The following is a 19,996-nucleotide window of genomic DNA, read 5'->3' as shown; positions in this document are numbered from 1 at the left end:
TAAGATCAGATCTGTTCAATTCCTCATCCTGTATCTCATTCTAGTGTTTTGCAGTGTTTGCCAGTTCTGACCATTCTGATCCCATTGCAGCAATGGAATTGATAGGCAGCACTGAGAAAGACATAACTAGAAGTGTTCACAGCTTGCTAATGGACTATGCTATGAATCAGGAGACAATTTATTTTTAGACAAATAGTCTTCACTGGGAATCATTAGACTGCAATATCTTCATTCCCAAACTCCATCACGGTATTATTTGACTTGAATGTCTCACACATGTAGATACAAGAGTACTTAAGTGCTCCCTACTAACAGCATTACATTCAAACAAATTGAACTATGGTTACATTACAGGTCTCATTACAACACTAGAAGAACTCCAGGTTACACTGGATTCAAATTCCAGCATAAAAATTAAATGTATTTACTAAATCATATTTCCATTCTGGAGGGCATGAAACCCTCTTTAAAAAGACATTTTCAATTCTCAACTCTCAGCAGTTCTCTGTTTGTTAGCTTGATTTCCAAGTGTAAACAAGCCAAAGTTTGGAGAGTTAACTTAATGAAAATCTGGGTCTACAAATATGCCATTAGCTTAAATATATTTATTTTGATGTGACAATATGGAGGAGTCAGTCCCATATGTTTGTATTGAGTCTTTGCATTGCACAGCAGAGTTCAACAAACCTGCAGAGACGAGCTCTTGTGAGCAACAGTAAAGGAGTGTGGCACATAGAAGTCAAACCTCCAAAACAGGATTCTAAAACCAGATGAAGAGCTAAAGTAGAAGTGCTTTCTAATAGTTGCCAGGAGGTGCAAGAGCGATTTCTCTACTTCACCTCTTCTGGTTGAGAAAGCACTCAAGCCTTCCTTCAGACTATTTGGTATAATTAAACTTGACTTTTTCCATTTTGTTAATGTCATTTTCAATCACCTGGCTTTGAACAGTGATACTTTGCCACAATAAACAAGATTATAAAAGGGCTCCCCCTATATAGGTTTTAACTTCATTGATGGAATATGTCTGTTGGTCACTTTCCAATCACTTCTAATTTTATGCATTCAATTTAAACTGGCTTGGGACTGTACAATGCAACAGCAATGCAAGCTCAATGCCATTTTAATTGTTAGTTTCTTTTATAAGTAACATTAATTATTTGTTTCTAGTTACAAAATTACTTTAAAGCTCAAGAACAAAAATGATTTGCTTTTCCATTAGTTATTCTAGTTATTGTTGTTGATAACCACAGTGGATAAGCATACATGACCCTCATTTTAGTCACCTCCAGGCTGGAATACTGTCGTGGCCATCACCCCATTCCCCACTCACCATAAACTCAGCTCATCCAAAAATTTGCTACCCACATCTTACCCAGCTCCAATTCCAAGTCCCACGTCAATCACTGCTCCCGAATCCCCATTGACCTACATTCATTCTGGGTCTCCAAACACTTTAAATTGAAAAGAGTTATTCTCATGTTTAAATCCATCCGCAGGCTTTATCCTTCCCTACCTCTGCAATCGTCTTCAGACGTACAACCTGTTGCTCAAATTCTCCGTTCCTCTGACTCTAGCCTCTTGGAGCAACTGAGGAGGCATTCACATCAGGAGCAACTGTGCCTTCAGCAAATCAAATCCCACTCGTTGGCATTCCCTTTCCAGACTCCTTTGCCTCCATCTCACTGTCCTGCTTCAAGTCTCTCCTGAAAGCTCATCTTTTTGGCCACCCCAGCTTATTTCTCCTTTTTTGCTTTGTCGTCAGCTGTTCACACTTTTGAAATGCCTTGGGACGGTTTACTATATTAAACGGTAATATTTAATGCAAATTATCGGGACTGTATGTTTTCATGTCAGTGATGCCAAAGATCCTTTAGCTGTGCTCTACACATGTCTAGCATGCTTCAGAGAAAAAAATTGCACTTGCACATAAATTTTTTTCAGCCATTAGCACTCCTGCCCATTGACAAAGTTATGGCACAAATTATGGCAGTGGTAAGATTGCTAGGCTTCGTTGAGTTGTAGTTTTGAAGTCCTTTAGAGAAGGTATTAAACAGTGATCTGATTGGCAACAATGAGGGGGCGGTGGTGGGAAGCTGCACTGCCCCACTGAAAACCTTCCTAATACTAGATTTTTCTCGAAGATCCTAATGTAATCAGTACATTCTCACTGATTACCCTACAACTTCAGACATGTGCAGAATTTAACTCTTCATCTATGACAAGAATGAATCATTTACAACTCACATTTTACTGCATTCAAGACCCTGCTATCCAGAGGCTTTCGACTGGGGTCACTTGTGGAGGAACGAATCCCAGTGCCACAGCTATTTGCCAAAGTATTGCTGAAAAGATAATGAAAAGCATCATTACTCTTGGTGAACACAGTACTTTAGATGAGCAAAGGAGGGAATTTAAAATCAATAAGCACACTGCATGGTCAAGCATCTGTCACTCACCGGTCAAAGAACGAGGCAAGCAGGCGGCGGAGGAGGACCTTGTGTTTGACCCCTGCACAGAGGTGACAGTTCATTAACTGACCTCGTGTGATATAAACTCCTGAACCTACAAAAGGACAAAAGCATTAAATGCTCTACAGCTGCACCTGTACTATGTTGTTTTCAGAAATGGTCAAGCAAAAATAATAATCTACCATCTATCAGGTGTTTCATATGGGTTCACTTGAGGGAGAGATAATTAGTACATCCTTCACAAAAAAAAGGAGCTGGTGTACAATTTAATAAGTGAAAAACATGGGTGTAGTGAAGTTCCCTTCAAATTCCTGTCAGGGCCAAATGGCCAGTCATACTTGGGTACCGCCAGAAATGAGGTAGCATATTTAGTTAGGTTTAAAGTTAGCTATCAGGTCAGTATGGAAAAGATGCTAGACTAGTGGCAGAAAACGCTTAAAATAGGAAATTGTGTTTATTTTCAGATTCCAATTATGCATGTCTACACCACATTTGCTAATCTCAATTCAAATACTCAGTTGTATAATTTTATTGTCACATCTCATCCATATACACAAAAAGTACTAACTTTATTTGAAGAGGTGTGTTTCATGTCTATAGAAGCACCCAAACGATGATTTTTTTTTCTTTTAGTCACAGAATTTTAAATTAATAAACCTTGGTGCATCTTTTTTTCAGCAAATGTGCTTTACACTGTTTAATCTCTTGCTTGACAGAATCCATCACGATCGCTGAAGGGATTGGTTGGACACAGAAACCCTTAAAGGTTTGAATAATTAGAACACAACTATCCATGAATAAATTTAAATTTACATCCAATGTTTTATTCATTAGAAACCATTTCATTTGTTCCATTCAGGAGCTTTCTATCAACAATAGTTATGCAAGGTTGGGCATAAAGGACATACTACAAGAATGCAGAGTATTTTCAACTTAGCACATTAGTACAAAATCTTTTGTAATGAAAAGGATTATTCAATAGTAATTGATGCACATGTGCCAAGTTTATGCATATTTAAGTGGATCCATCAGCTAGCAACATACTTAAAAAATCAGCGATACAGCGTCGAGTCTGTTAAAAATTTGTTATCAAAACATTCACATTCTGGCTCTTAATTTATTTTATTGCCAGCATCATAATGATCCCACATCTCCTTATTTTATATGAATTGACCCATTCAGAGCTAAGAATTTAGGTGCAAGAAGGGTACCTAAAATTCAGCCATCAATGATAGTCCGTTTTTCCTGTGGGAGGGTTGAAGGTCAATATGTTCATAAAATTGCACTCAGAATTGTTCAATATTTTAACAGTTCATTTAAAAAAAATCACCCTCAGGATGTGGGCTTCGCTGCCTAAGCCAGCATTTATTGTCCATCCCCAGCTACCCTTGAGAAAGTGGCGGTGAGCCGCCTTCTTGAACTACTGCAGTCTATATGGTGCAAGCACTCCCAACAGTGCTGTTAGGGAGGGAATTCCAGGGTTTTGAATCAGCAACAGTGGAGTGGTGATGATATAGCTCCAAGCCAGAATGGTGAGATATTTAGAAGTGGTGGCGTTCCCATCCATCTGCTGCTCTTGTCCTTCTAGGCAGTGGATGTCATGAGTTTGGAAATTGCTTTCTAAGAAACCTTGGCAAGTTGCTATAGTGCATCCTGTAGACAGTACACACTACAGCAACAGTGCCAATGGTGTAGGCAATAGATGAACTGATCAAGTAGACTTTTTTGTCCTGGATGGTTTTAAGCTTTTTGAGAGGGTTGTTGCAGCTGCACATATCCAGACAACTGGACAGTACTTTATCACACTTGTAACTAGTCTTCGCTCGAGTCATTTTAAACAGGCTCCAGAAACTGGCTGAGCATGTCTACCCTGAGGCACAGTGCGGCTTTCGTGCAGAGAGATCCACCATTGACATGCTGTTCTCCCTTCGCCAGCTACAGCAGAAATGCCACGAACAACAGATGCCCCTCTACGTTGCTTTCATTGATCTCACCAAAGCCTCTGACCTAGTCAGCAGACGTGGTCTCTTCAGACTACTAGAACAGATCGGATGTCCACCAAAACTACTAAATATCACCTCATTCCATAACAATATGAAAGGAACAATTCAGCATAGCAGTGCCTCATCAGACCCCTTTCCTATCCTGAGTGGCGTGAAACAGGGCTGTGTTCTCGCACCTACACTGTTTGGGATCTTCTTCTCACTGCTACTCTCACATACGGTCAAGTCTTCAGAAGGAGGAATTTTCCTCCACACAAGATCAGATGGCGGGTTGTTCAACCTTGCCCGTCTTACAGCGAAGACCAAAGTACGAAAAGTCCTCATCAGGGAACTCCTCTTTGCTGACGATGCTGCATTAACATCCCACACAGATGAGTGCCTGCAGAGTCTCATCGACAGGTTTGCGGCTGCCTGCAACGAATTTGGCCTAACCATCAACCTCAAGAAAACGAACATCTTGGGACAGGACGTCAGAAATGCTCCATCCATCAATATCGGGGACCACACTCTGGAAGTGGTTTAAGAGTTCACCTACCCAGGCTCAACTATCACCAGTAACCTGTCGCTCGACGTATGGGAAAGGTGTCCGCTGCTATGTCCAGACTGGCCAAGAGGGTGTGGGAAAATGGCGCACTGACACGGATCACAAAAGTCCAAGTGTTTCAAGCCTGTGTCGTCAGTACCTTGCTCCACAGCAGCGAGACCAGGACAACGTACGTCAGCCAAGAGCGACGTCTCAACTGATCCCATCTCCGCAGCCTCCGGAGAATCCTTGGCATCAGGTGGTAGGACTGTATCTCCAACGCAGAAGTCCTCGAGGCGGCCAATATCCCCAGCATATACACACTACTAAGCCAGTGGCGCTCGAGATGGCTTGGCCACGTGAGCCGCAAGGAAGATGGCAGGATCCCCAAGAATGCATTGTACAGCGAACTCGTCACTGGTATCAGACCCATCGGCCGTCCATGTCTCCACTTTAAAGACGTCTGCGTACACGACATGAAGTCTTGTGACACTGACCACAAGTCATGGGAGTCAGTTGCCAATGATCGCCAGAGCTGGCTGACAGCCATAAAGGCGGGACTAAAGAGTGGCAAGTTGAAGAGACTAAGCAGTTGGCAGGAAAAAAGACAGAAGTGCAAGGAGAGAGCCAACTAATTTTATCTGCAGTGCCTGTGGAAGAGTCTGTCACTCTAGAATTGGCCATTATAGCCACTCCAGGCGCTGCTCGACAAACCACTGACCACCTCTAGGCGCTTACCCATTGTCTCTCGAGACAAGGAGCCAGAGAACTTGTGCCTTTTGGTGATGGTGAGGCTACAGGGAATCAAGAAATGAACCAGGAGTTAATTTAAATGACATTAGAGTCTTCTTTGTCTCCTTCTTTGGCCTCCTTATCTCGAGAGACAATGGATAAGCGCCTGGAGTTGGTCAGTGGTTTGTGAAGCAGCGCCTGGAGTGGCTAAAAAGGCCAATTCTAGAGTGACAGGCTCTTCCACAGGTGCTGCAGAGAAATTTGTTTGTCGGGGCTGTTACATAGTTGGCTCTCCCCTTTCGCCTCTGTCTTTTTTCCTGCCAACTACTAAGTCTCTTCGACTCACCACACTTTAGCCCCGTCTTTATGGCTGCCCGCCAGCTCTGGCAAACGCTGGCAACTGACTCCCACGACTTGTGATCAATTTAGTTTTTTTAGTTTAGAGATACAGCACTGAAACACGCCCTTCGGCCCACCGAGTCTGTGCCGACCATCAACCACCCATTTATACTAATCATACACTAATCCCATATTCCTACCACATCCCCACCTGTCCCTATATATTTCCCTACCACCTACTTATACTAGTGACAATTTATAATGGCCAATTAACCTATCAACCTGAAAGTCTTTGGCATGTGGGAGGAAACCGGAGCACCCGGAGGAAACCCACGCAGACACAGGGAGAACTTGCAAACTCCGCACAGGCAGTACCCAGAATCGAACCCGGGTCCCTGGAGCTGTGAGGCTGCGGTGCTAACCACTGCGCCACCCCAAATGTCACAGGATTTCATGTCACGTTTGCAGACGTCTTTAAAGCGGAGGCATGGACGGCCGGTGGGTCTGATACCAGTGGCGAGCTCGCTGTACAATGTGTCTTTGGGGATCCTGCCATCTTCCATGCGGCTCACATGGCCAAGTCATCTCAAGCGCCGCTGACTCAGTAGTGTGTATAAGCTGGGGATGTTGGCCGCCTCGAGGACTTCTGTGTTGGAGATACGGTCCTGCCACCTGATGCCAAGTATTCTCCACAGGCAGCGAAGATGGAATGAATTGAGACGTCGCTCTTGGCTGACATACGTTGTCCAGGCCTCGCTGACATCGAGCAAGGTACTGAGGACACAGGCCTGATACACTCAGACTTTTGTGTTCCGTGTCAGTTCACCATTTTCCCACACTCTCTTGGCCAGCCCGGACATAGCAGTGGAAGCCTTTCCCATGTGCTTGTTGATTTCTGCATCTAGAGACAGGTTACTGGTGATAGTTGAGCCTAGGTAGGTGAACTCTTGAACCACTTCCAGAGCGTGGTCGTCAATATTGATGGATGGAGCATTTCTGACGTCCTGCCCCATGATGTTCGTTTTCTTGAGGCTGATGGTTAGGCCAAATTCATTGCAGGCAGCCGCAAACCTGTCGATGAGACTCTGCAGGCATTCTTCAGTGTGAGATGTTAAAGCAGCATCGTCAGCAAAGAGGAGTTCCCTGATGAGGACTTTCCGTACTTTGGACTTCGCTCTTAGACGGGCAAGGTTGAACAACCTGCCCCCTGATCTTGTGTGGAGGAAAATTCCTTCTTCAGAGGACTTGAACGCATGTGAAAGCATCAGGGAGAAGAAAATCCCAAAAAGTGTGGGTGCGAGAACACAGCCCTGTTTCACGCCACTCAGGATAGGAAAGGGCTCTGATGAGGAGCCACCATGTTGAATTGTGTCTTTCATATTGTCATGGAATGAGGTGATGATAGTTAGTAGCTTTGGTGGGCATCCAATCTTTTCTAGTAGTCTGAAGAGACCACGTCTGCTGACGAGGTCAAAGGCTTTGGTGAGATCAATGAAAGCAATGTAGAGGGGCATCTGTTGTTCACGGCATTTCTCCTGTATCTGACGAAGGGAGAACAGCATATCAACGGTCGATCTCTCTGCACGAAAGCCACACTGTGCCTCAGGGTAGATGCGCTCGGCCAGCTTCTGGAGCCTGTTCAGAGCGACTCGAGCAAAGACTTTCCCCACTATGCTGAGCAGGGAGATTCCACGGTAGTTGTTGCAGTCACCGCGGTCACCTTTGTTTTTATAGAAACTGGGCGCCACAGGTTGCCTTTGTCGGTGGGAGAGGTCATTGCACCTCACTGGACAGCTACCGCCCGCCTCAAACCGGGCAGCCCCCGGTCAATAAGGTTCTGTCCCGCCACAGTCTACCTGCTTCAATGGGTGCTTGGAGCTCAGGGTCATTGCCCGAAAGGTGGACTGATACACCGCACCAAACAACACGAAAAAAGGAAAGAAAGTACCAGCCCTTCGCTTTGCAAGCTGGAACGTCAGAACTATGTGTCCTGGCCTGTCGGAAGACCTTACACAAATCAACGATTCTCGGAAGACCGCCATCATTAACAACGAGCTCAATAGACTCAATGTAGACATTGCAGCACTTCAGGAGACTCGCCTCCCCGCGAGTGGATCTCTAGCAGAGCAAGACTACACCTACTTCTGGCAGGGCAGGGATCCTGAAGAACCAAGACAGCATGGAGTGGGCTTCACCATCAGAAACTCCTTGCTCAGCATGATAGAGCCTCCCTCAAATGGCTCGGAATGCATACTGTCCATCCGACTGCTCACCGCCTCTGGTCCAGTACACCTACTCAGCATCTATGCTCCAACACTCTGCTCCCCACCTGAAGCTTAAGATCAGTTCTACAAGGAACTCCATATTATTAGCAGCATCCCCAACACCGAACACCTATTCCTGCTGGGGGACTTTAATGCCAGGGTTGGGGCCGACCATGACACATGGCCCTCCTGCCTTGGGCTCTATGGCGTTGGAAGGATGAATGAGAACGGGCAGAGACTGCTTGAGTTGTGTACCTATCATAACCTTTGCATCACCAACTCGTTCTTTCACACTAAACCCTGTCATCAGGTTTCATGGAGGCAGCCAAGATCGCGTCGTTGGCACCAGCTAGACCTCATTGTCACAAGGCGAGCCGCCTTAAACAGTGTACAAATCACACGCAGCTTCCACAGTGCGGATTGCGACACCGACCACTCCCTGGTGTGCAGCAAGGTTAGACTCAGACCAAAGAAGTTGCATCATTCCAAGCAGAAGGGCCACCCGCGCATCAACACGAGCAGAATTTCTCACCCACAGCTGTTACAAAAATTTCTAAATTCACTTGTAATAGCCCTTCAAAACACTCCCACAGGGGATGCTGAGACCAAGTGGGCCCACATCACAGATGCCATCTATGAGTCAGCTTTGACCACCTACGGCAAAAGTGCGAAGAGAAATGCAGACTGGTTTCAACCTCATAATGAAGAGCTGGAACCTGTCATAGCCGCTAAGCGCGTTGCACTGTTGAACTACAGGAAAGCCCCCAGCGATTTAACATCCGTAGCACTTAAAGCAGCCAGAAGCACTGCACAAAGAACAGCCAGGCGCTGCGCAAACGACTACTGGCAACACCTATGCAGTCATATTCAGCTGGCCTCAGATACCGGAAACATCAGAGGAATGTATGATGGCATTAAGAGAGCTCTTGGGCCAACCATCAAGATGATCCCTCAAATCTAAATCAGGGGACATAATCACTGACCAACGCAAACAAATGGACCGCTGGGTTGAGCACTACCTAGAACTGTACTCCAGGGAGAATGTTGTCACTGAGACTGCCCTCAATGCAGCCCAGCCTCTACCAGTCATGGATGAGCTGGACATACAGCCAACCAAATCGGAGCTCAGTGATGCCATTGATTCTCTAGCCAGTGGAAAAGCTCCTGGGAAGGACAGCATTACCCCTGAAATAATCAAGAGTGCCAAGCCTGCTATACTCTCAGCACTACATGAACTGCTATGCCTGTGCTGGGACGAGGGAGCAGTACCCCAGGACATGCGCGATGCCAATATCATCATCCTCTATAAAAACAAAGGTGACATTAGAGCATGGATGTTAAATGTATCAATGTGCCTTGATCCACTACATTAAGAGTTGCCAACCTGTTTAACACCTGTTTTAAAAAGGTTGTAAAAGGTAACGTCATACAGGTTGCAATGCAAGTAATAATCTACTACCTGTTAGAATTATAAAAACTCACTGTTAGGAATGTAAAACTTCTGAAAGGCCTCGTCAGGACTTAAAAATAAGCACAGGTTTTGTCCCATTGTAGCTTTGTTGGAGTCACTGGTGCATTTCCCCTTCATGTAAACTATTAGTGAGATCACAAATGTCACTGATGGTGAGTGCACCAAAAAAAAAAATTGTTGAAATGTCAGAACCCTTTTAAATGATGAAAAATGTTGGTGAACATTCGTGGCCATCCTGCATGAGGCAGAAAACAAGGTCATGGGGCAGGTCAAGAGGAGACAGATTATTACCAACCTGTAACTGAAAACTTCAGAGTAAACTCCAAACCTTAGAATCAATGTATGTTACTCCAGTGTGCATTAAACTCCAGAGCGGCAAGAGTTTCTTGACCCTTCCTCCCATCCCCAAATTAACTGCAAAACATTGAGGGCCAAATAGGTTTATGCTGCTGCTGCTAGGCGTTATTCTATTTTGTTGTGTTTTCACCACTGAATTCCTTCAGAGAGAAACAAAAGATAAAAGGGGTTTGATCAAATAAGACCACAGCATTACCACATGAAAGGGCATAGCTGTTAAATGTTATCCAATTTTCAATAATCTATAGATTATATTATTTCTAAATTAGCCAAAATGCATGGAGATCTAAAGCTTAATGTTGCACTCAGGATATAGACCTTAAAGTGACAGCTAGGTGCCTTATGTTTCAGTACCTAGTTGTCACTAATAACATCTGGAACACACAATATTACCTGCTGCAACATAAATCTGAAATGGATCACATTACTAAACCCTATTTGTGTGCAATAACCTCCAGACTCAAATGCTTAGATGCAGTAAAACAAATCTATAAAAGGAGCAACACCATCAAGCTGTATTGTAGAATGAAGGAGGCACAGTAGAGTGCGATAGTGTGGCCTCAAGCCACACTAGATGAACACAAACTATGAAAAGGCAACAGTAGCGAAGTATAAATGACTGTGTATCTTTCCAACAGTCATTTCGCTGGAGGAAACTTTTTTTTAAAAAACAGTGTTTTTTGGTGTCCTCATTAAAAGTTTTAGACTGAACTCAAAATAATGTCGAACTAAATTTTTTTCCCAATTGCTTTTTGAACACTTGACAGAGCCCAGAATCAAAAGGAATAAGCATTTACAAATGACAACCTAGAAGTGCAGCATCGGCGTAGGTACTGCATTAGTATGGTACACAGGCTTCTAACTCAACTCAGCCAGACTCTGGCAGAAATGTTGACTGGAGGTTATACGCTTCCCACTGGGAGGAAAGATCCTTCTCTCAAGCCGTTCGCTGACCAAAAAGGCAGAGTTACAAAACTAAACATAGTTAGACAATTGAAGTCAAACAGTAGTCAAAGATTATTTATACGTTGCAATCTTTATACTTACAGATGCCATCAGTTGTTTACTTTGTTGTAGCAACCTTACACTGAAACTACAATGATTGGATGTTAAGATAGACACTGTGTTCAGTGCATATTGCAGATATTTTAGAAAAAAGACAAGTGCCTGCAAACAGGTTTGAAACAACTTGCATTTATATAGTACCTTTTAATGTAGTAAAAACATCCCAAGGCACTTCACAGCAGCAGACAAAATTTGACACCAAGCCACACAAGGACAGGCAACGAAAAGTTTGATTAAAAAAGTAAGTTCTAGGGAATGTCTTAAAGAGAGAGAGAGATGCAGAGAGGTTTAGGGAGGGAATTCCAGAGCTTAGGGCCTAGGAGGCCGAAGGCACAGCCGCCAATGTGGAGTGATGAAAATCAGGGATGTGCAAGAGGCCAGAATTGAAGAAATGAAAAGATCTGAGGAGTGTTAGGCTGGACGATGTTACAAAGACAGGGAAGAGTGAGGTCACAGAGGGATTTGAGCACACAGCTAAGAAGGTTTTTCTACTTAGAGACAGAAACAAAGGAAAGACTCTACATGGGCAAGTTGACAGATAATGATGGAGTACAGCTGGGTAACGAGCAAAGGTCAAGGTTGTAGGATTATAATGTGTACAGAGGTGGGCCAGTAAATTACAGTTTCAAAGAGCCAATCGATTGAGAAAATAATTTTATCCTGCTGGGCACAAAAATGTAAAATGTGTGCATTTAAAATGCCAGAAGTCTAATTAGTTAATAAAAATGTTAACTGAAAAGATGATCACCCGTAGCTCAGATAAGACCTCTAATGGATGTTGGCTTGGCATGTTTATTCTTGGAGCTGCATTATCTCCACTGGCATAGCACACAGAGCAGAGGCAAGCAAGAAACTGAAGGCACCAAAACATAGAATTATTTTCATCAAGTGAAATAGCATTCTACTGAAGTGCCCGATAGCTTCAAGGTGTTCTAAAATTACTGGTGTTTCTCAGGTCACCACTCCCTCCCATCACAGCTTAAAAGCCACAAGTTAAAGGCAGCGTGGAAGCAAACACCGTGCCGATCAATATTTTCCCTTGATGTGATATACAAACAAACATACATAAAAGACAGACAGGAAAAGACTGGCTGGTTCATCAAGCCTGTCCCTAACAGTTGTATGGCAACAAAGTTTCATGACTCCCAGTATACTCTCACTTGTAATCATGTAATCGAGTGGAAGGAAAACAAAAAGACAAAAAATCCATAGGCCAATTAATGGGGGGAAATTTGGCAAATTCCTCTTTGAACCCCAAAGGACAATAAAATGAGTTCCTGGAGATCGTGGCAACCATGAGGTACATATCCAACATCCCACCTACTTAGTGTACACGGTGATATTAGCCACAATAAGGAACTCATCTAGAATTATAGAGTAGTACAGCACAGAAAGAGGCCATCAAGCCTGCACCAGCTCTTTCAAAGAGCAATCTAGTTAGTTCCACACCCCTGTTCTTTCCCCATATTCCCACAATTTTTTTCTCCTTTAAGCATTCATCTAATTCCCTTTTGAAAGCTTCTACTTAACCAGTTTCCACTAACCCATCAGGCAGTGCATTCCAAATCCAAACCACTTGTGTAAAAAAGTTTTTCCTCATGTCACCTCTGGTTCTTTTGCCAATCATCTTAAATCTCTGTCCTCTGTTTATCAACCCTTCAGCATTGGAAACCAGTTTATTTACTCTGTCAAAACTCTACATGATTTTTTAAAAACCTGTCAAATCTCTTCTCAGCCTTCTCTACTCTAAGGGGAACAACCCTCATTTCTCCAGGCTATTTTTGTAATCCATGGTATCATTTTATTAAGTCTCTTCTGTACTCTCTCTAAAGCCTTCACATATTTCCTAAAGTGCAGTGGCCAGAATTGAACACACTAGGCCAACTGGAGCTGAGGTGGTGTTTTATATAGGTTTAGCATCACTTCCCAGCTTTTGTACTCTCTGCCTCTAAAGCCCAGGATCAAACGTGCTTTATTAACTGCTTTGGTAACCTGTCCTGCCACTTTCAAAGATTTGTGCACAAACACCCCCAGGTCTCTCTCTTCTTGCACCCACTTTAAAATTGTACCATTTAGCTTGTATTGTCTCTCCTCATTGTCCCTAACAAATGCATCAACTCTTCCTTTTCTGCATTGGATTTCATCTGCCATGTGTTCACCCATTCCACCAACCTGTTTATGTCGTCTTTAAATCTATTACCATCTTCCTCACTGTTTACTACACTTACTGCAGTTACACAGGGCCTTGGTGAGAGCACATCTGGGGTATTGTGTGCAGTTTTGGTCTCCTTATCTGAGGAAGAATGTTCTTGCCATGGAGGGAGTGCAAAGATGATTTACTAGGCTGATTCCTGGGATGGCAGGATTGACGTATGAGGAGAGATTGGGTTGACTAGGCCTATACTCAATAGAGTTTAGAAGAATGAGAGGGGATTTCATAGAAACCTATAAAATTCTAACAGGACTAGACAGGCTAGATGCAGGGAGGATGTTCCCGATGGCTGGGGAATCCAGAACCAGGGGCCAGAGTCTCAGGATATGGAACATGCCATTTAGAACAGAGATGAGGAAAAATTTCTTCAGAGGGTGGTGAACCTGTGGAATTCTCTACCGCAGAAGGCAGTGGAGGCCAACTCATTAAATATATTCAAGAAGGAGATAGATATATTTCTTAATGTCAAAGAGATCAAGGGATATGGGGAGAGAAAGCGGAAACAGGGTACTGAATTAGATGATCAGCCATGATCTTTTTTTGAATGGCAGAGCAGGCCAAAAGACCTGCTCCTATTTTCTATGTTTCGATGAAGTTTTGTGACATCTGCAAATTTCAAAATTGTGCTTGTACCGCCAAGTCCAAGTCATTAATGTACATCAAAACCCCAAAAAACTGCACTGGCCCCAGTACTGGTTTAGTTCCTTTTTAAACCGTTGCAGTGAATCTGCACTTTTGACATTAGAAAATGGTTTGTTCCAAGTGTGAGCAATCCTTTGAGCAAATAAAATAAATTCCTAATGTCCATCTTACAGCTCACTGGTTGCTTAAGGAGATATCAAATCTTAGAGTGGGGGGGGCTGTCACATACAAAGTTTGAATAAATGATCTCTTGAATTTGCATATATCTTAAACTCCTGTTAGAAACAGATCTTTGTGTCCTGAGGCAATAATGCCAATGTTCCCAATTTCCAGACCAAAAATTTAAATAAGGTTACTCCAGAAAATACTAGAAATGCAAGATTGAATTGTCTGGGATTTATGAACCAGATCAAGACCCAGGTGCAGCATATCACAGGCCGTGGCTTGAACAGCCCCCGAACTCCAATTAGATAAAGGCAGCTTGGGTGATGGTGATAGAGTTGCTCCAATTGGTTGCAGCAAAACTCAATTAAGTCAAGGTAGGAGGAGAAAGGGGGGGGAGGGAAGAGAATAGAATAGGAGAGCAAGCTATAAAGATCAGTCAAGATTCCTTGCTTCTCAATTGCACCCATGCTGAATGGTGTGTGTGGACATTGAGCAGAGATAGGATTAGGGCGAGCTTTGACAATCATTGTACACAACTCACTCATGAACAGGGCTAAATCTTGTATTGCACTTCAGCGATGTTCTACAGTACAGTATTTAAATTAAGTCAACTAAAGGGGCAGAGAAAGCCAAAAGATCACCACTAGTCCAGAGCTACAATTTTGAGGCACACATACACATCATCAGTTCAGCGTCTTAGCCAAGAATTACATTGCTTTTAATCATTAGGGAACATCACAAAAAATTCTTTTCCATGCCCATCCCTCCAGTTACTGAATTTGTTTTAGGAACATCTGACCAACTCCACTCTCCTCTCCAAGGGGCTGTAAAGACTGCACTTGGATTGGAAGAAAGTACCGAACAGATTTCTGTTCAGCTTAGGTCTCTCCTGCTGCCCTTACAATCACCATGCAGTAGGGTTTCCACTTCTTAGCTCTACTCCCCAAGTGGGTTACAGTGACGTTCATCCATCATAGGCGAGGAGTAAATGTATTTGAAAAACAAAATCAAGTAACTCAAATGTGGTATCAATAAAGCATACACTAGGCTCAGTGGTTTACTTAAAAAGAGAGGCATTAAGAACCCCTCTGAAGTCGAGTCAGGAAGCCCAGAGTCCATTGCTCCTGTTTATTTCTCAGTAATTTATTGAGGCTTGTAGCTCTTTCACAAGTAACTGATCAAGATTTTAAATTATGTTTACCTGAGACAAGTTCTAGTTTCTCACCAGGATCACCCTCTGAGTACAGCTTTGGGTGACATCTGTAGCCAATCTGACTGATGAGACTAGCAGGAAGTGCGACCAGATCACGGCGAACAAGCACACAGGAGCGATTTTCTACCGTCATGTGGCTTGCCAGCTGCCCAACTTTCTCTTGTGCTAAGATACAAAGAAATAAGCAAAAACAATTTAACTACTTAATGTATAATAATTTGAAGACATGACATTCAAATGAACCTAAAATTGGAGTGGTTAGAGAGAAGGAAATCTGGGTTTACTGTCTGTCATCTTAGGATGAAAGAAAATGTTGATAATTTTTTAAACAAATCAAAGAAAGCAGGTGTTTCTCTTCAACAAAAGGTTGAAACAAAAATATCTGTGGTTAAATCTATGTCATGTGTAAATGTGACTAACATTCAGTCAGAAGTCTTTTTGGTCTGTTTGATGTTGGCAATCATTAAGCAGCTTCATCAATCGTTGATCACCTCCTGTGAATCACAAGAACTTCCTTATAATGATAAAGCTGAAAGTTTAGTACAAACAAGTCTGCCAGCATTTATTCAAGTATTTCAAAACTTAAAACTGACCTTTTCTGCCAATGCTAAAAAAGATTTAAAACAAATGTGTCAAAAACACAAATAGTCAGATCCTTTAAAGTGAATAAACTGCCAATATTCACAGACCAAGAATTCACCAGAGCTTTTCACATTGTCCCATCTTTGCGTGGAATTACTTTAATTAAAGATTTTCAAAAATGCTGAATTCATAGAATCATACAATCGTATTGCAGAGAAGGATGCCATTTGGCCCATCAAGTTGCAACAGCTCTTTCAAAGAGCATTCCAGTTAGTCCTACTCCCCCACTCTTGCCCCATATCCCTGCAATTTTTTCTCCCTCAAGTTTTGATCCAACTCCCCCCGAAGGCTACTCATGAATCTATATCACCACCCAAACAGGCAGTGCATTGCAAATCCTAACCACTCATTGCATAGAAAGGCTTTTTTTTCATGTCACCTCTTTTGCAATTGTTTCAATTCTAAAATCTGGTGAATTTAAAAATTACATGTTTATTGAATTTGAGGTTTAATTAGAATTGCCAACCTGAGAGCACAGGGACATGGTAAAATAATTCAGCTGAAAGGAACAGGAAGTTTGCAATTAATTTACCCTTGGAATTCATAATCATACTGTCATAATGTCACAATTATTTCCCATAACCTCCATACGAATAACATAACCATAATAAAGAACAAAAAAAATCTGCAGCATTCTTTTAAGACTTCTATATGGAAAAGCATGAACTTGCACTTATATAGTGCCTTTCTCTATCTCAGGTCATTCCAAAGCACTTTACAACCAATGAAATACTTTTGAACTTCAATTACTGCTGTAACATAGGGAAACATGGCAGTCAATCTACACACTGCAAGGTCCCACAAACAGCAATGAGATGCATGAACCAATAATTTGTTTACTTGACACTGATATCAAATAATTTGGTAGATTTGGAGAAATTGCTGACAGATGTGTGTAAAGCTACCTAATGGTGATAATACATGTTTATAGCACTTGGCCAACCGCTTCTGCGCCAGCTCTTTGTTAGAATAATTCAAAACTAATTCCACTGCCCTGAGCACTCTCCATAGCCTACATCTTCTGCTGCCTCAAACTCTTATTCCTTAAAAATATAATGGCCACTCTCATATACCCCCTGCAGCAAAGCATCCCATGCTTCAACAATCCTCATCAACTCCCCCAAACAGAGGATATGCTTTCCCTATTAATAACCTGCATTTATACAGCACCTTTAACATAGTAAAGCATCCTCAAACAGTAGGACCAAGCGACATAAGGAGGTATTAGGACAGGTGACAAAGGCTTAGTCAAAGAGGTAAGTTTTAAGGACCATCTTAAAAGGAGGAAAGGCAGGTAGGGAGGGAATTCCAGAACTTAGGGCCACCAATGATGGAATGAAAGAAATCAAGGATGCACAAGCCAGAATTGGAGGAATGCAGGCCTGGAGGAGGTTACAGAGATAGGGAGGGGCAAGGCCACAGAGGGATTTGAACATGAGGCTGAGAATTGTAAATTTGAGATGCTGCTGTGTTGGGAGCCAACACTGAGCAGCGAACCCTAAGGGTGATGAGTGAACAAGACTTTGAGAGAGTTAGGACACAGATAGAGTTTTGGATGAACTGAAGTTTGAGGAGGGTGGAAGATGGGAGGCTGGCCAGGAGAACATTGGAATAGTCAAGCCTGGCAGTGACAAAAGCCGTAACATGAGGGGCTATGTACCAAATGCTGGAAGGTGGGATTAGGCTGGGTGCTTATTTTTCGGCCAATGCAGACACGAAGGGCCAAGTGGCCTCTTTCTGAGCCGTAAATTTTCTATGATTCTATGCTTCTCAACAAAAGAACCTTGCATTATAAACAGACCCTACATAACCACTTGTCCTCGTTTTTGCTAGGTCATGTGAAAGCAGTTTTATTCAGGAGATTCTAATATCTAGCCACGGTCTTGGAATTAAATGTTATCAGATAGCTGCAACTTTATTCCTCTCAAAGATCCTATGGCTGGGTCACTTGATCTTTACATGCATTTATGGCTAAAAATAGGTACTTTATTCAAAAACAATTCGATCCTTTGGTGTTCAATGTAATACACATGAACATTGAGGAATGTGACGTTTCTGTAATTTTGGCACCCAGTGTCAGAACCAAACATTCCAGGTGAGGCTATGCAAAAGTTAGATGCAGAATAAAGCAATTAATTTTGGCAACCCTCACTAGTCTTACTGTGTATCTCACTTTACTGCTTACCACATCACCCTTGTTTATGCCACCTTAATTCTAATTAATGCGGAATCATTGATAATTTTGTACAGTAGTTTCATAGCAAATCTAAACTGAGAAAAACTAAATTTGTCACTTTGCATCAATGTACAACGGAGTTCCTGCAGAAATGAGGATTTAAAATCCTCCACTGATACAGGAGCAGCACCAACCATCACATTTATGCCATTTCTTATGAAAGCACTAATCATTCTATAGGAGTACATTCCTTTCAGTGCGTATGCAAGTTTCAAATGCATTTTTGGATATGGGAAGCAGATCTTCTTGATTTGTTCTCCTTGCACAGAGTGAGGTGATCTATATTAAAGCAAACTACAGGGTCATCAAAATAAATGAGGCAAAGGAGTTTTCAAAAAATGCATGCATGTACAGACTCTGCATAATCCCAATCTGAATATAAACTCATCACTATTTCGAACTGTACAGTGGAAAGAGTATTAGTTTATGAATGAGCAAAGAGGAATTTATGCAGCTTTTTGAACAGAGACTTATCGAATGACAGGTAATTCATCATTAATTAGAGTACAATTGGATCAACAAGAGTTGAAGAGCCACTAAAATCCTTCCAGCACCTACAGTTTATATAATATACAAGATAAAAATAATTTATAAATAAATAGGACATGTATATAGATGCATTTGAAAGGATGCAACACAAAGCCCAGAAATAGCTTTTTTTCAAATTTTAAGAAAAACATTTTTGTGCCCTGAAATTAGGTTGTTCGAAACTCATCGGTTTGCAGATTCCTTGGTCCAATAATAAGAGGAACTAATTTCGTACAACAGTTATACACTAGTATTCGATCAGTCTAATTTTAAAGCAGTGGTGTTAAGGTAATGGATGTGATTACCGCAGAATTAATATTTTTCCTCTTTTAGCACTGACAGCATTGTCAACCGTTCGTATACTCTCTACAGTAGCAATCCAAGTTCAGTGAGTCTTCGACAAAATACACGAAAAACAGAGACAAGCACCTCAAGCTTCTTACTTGCAGTTTCCTTGCCTTTTAAGTGCAACATGCTATGAAGAAACCTCCTTAGTCTTTTGCTGTATTGTTTAAAAACAAAACTGCGTGTTTGATGAGTAGGTATTATACTAATTAAACCAATGGGTGCATAGGGTACCCATGGTGACAGGTGAAACCTTAAACTCAACATAATTATTAACAAAACAAGGCTTTGCATTCCATTAATTAACCTTGCCAGATTAGAAACTTTAAAAAAATGTGGCTATGCAAATCACTGAAGTGACTAAGTTCAAATGCTCCCAGGATACAGGAAGCTTGACTGGAACTTGGATATTTAATAATCATAGACTCAAGTTAACATTTTCCATCTTGTGATTTTCTTTAGAAAAAACTCAACCAGGTCACAATGAGGAAGTGGTCTGACTGCTTTCTTTGTTCTGTAACAGGAATTGATCTTTGCATTGTATTTTGGGTTTTCAAAGCTATTCTCAGTCTATGCAGCGATTATTGCGTAATTATAAACCAATATGTATAACTTTTATTCCAATCTAGTCATTCCTGGTTAAATGGCCTGACATGGACTCCCCAGTGAATAATGGAAACAATAACAACTTGCACTGATATAATGCCTTCAGCATGGCTCTTCACAAGAACACTAACAAAACCTGATCACCACCCACATAAGGAGATATTAGGGCCAGATGACCAAAACTT

The 19,996-nt window shown here is 42.1% G+C and overlaps 1 protein-coding gene across 9 annotated transcripts in view; it reads right to left on the bottom strand.

Moving 5' to 3' along the window:
* Positions 1–19,996, bottom strand: part of LOC137347624 (nucleus accumbens-associated protein 2-like) — a 95,665-nt gene that overhangs the window by 9,170 nt on the left and 66,499 nt on the right. For all 9 annotated transcript variants that reach the window (XR_010968982.1, XM_068012222.1, XM_068012216.1 and 6 more), the window contains 3 exons: positions 15,443–15,619; positions 2,457–2,562; positions 2,245–2,342 (listed from right to left, as the gene is read on the bottom strand). Coding sequence is in view for 8 of the 9 variants with exons in the window: in XM_068012222.1 (XP_067868323.1) it covers positions 2,245–2,342; positions 2,457–2,562; positions 15,443–15,619 (381 nt within the window). In the remaining variant the exon portion in view is untranslated. The remainder of the gene's footprint in view (positions 1–2,244; positions 2,343–2,456; positions 2,563–15,442; positions 15,620–19,996) is intronic.

This window comes from Heterodontus francisci, chromosome 32 (assembly GCF_036365525.1).
Source record: "Heterodontus francisci isolate sHetFra1 chromosome 32, sHetFra1.hap1, whole genome shotgun sequence".
Classification (NCBI taxonomy): Eukaryota; Metazoa; Chordata; class Chondrichthyes; order Heterodontiformes; family Heterodontidae; genus Heterodontus; species Heterodontus francisci.
Note: the sequence above shows the minus strand (reverse complement) of the source record. Positions and strands in the feature narration are given on the sequence as shown.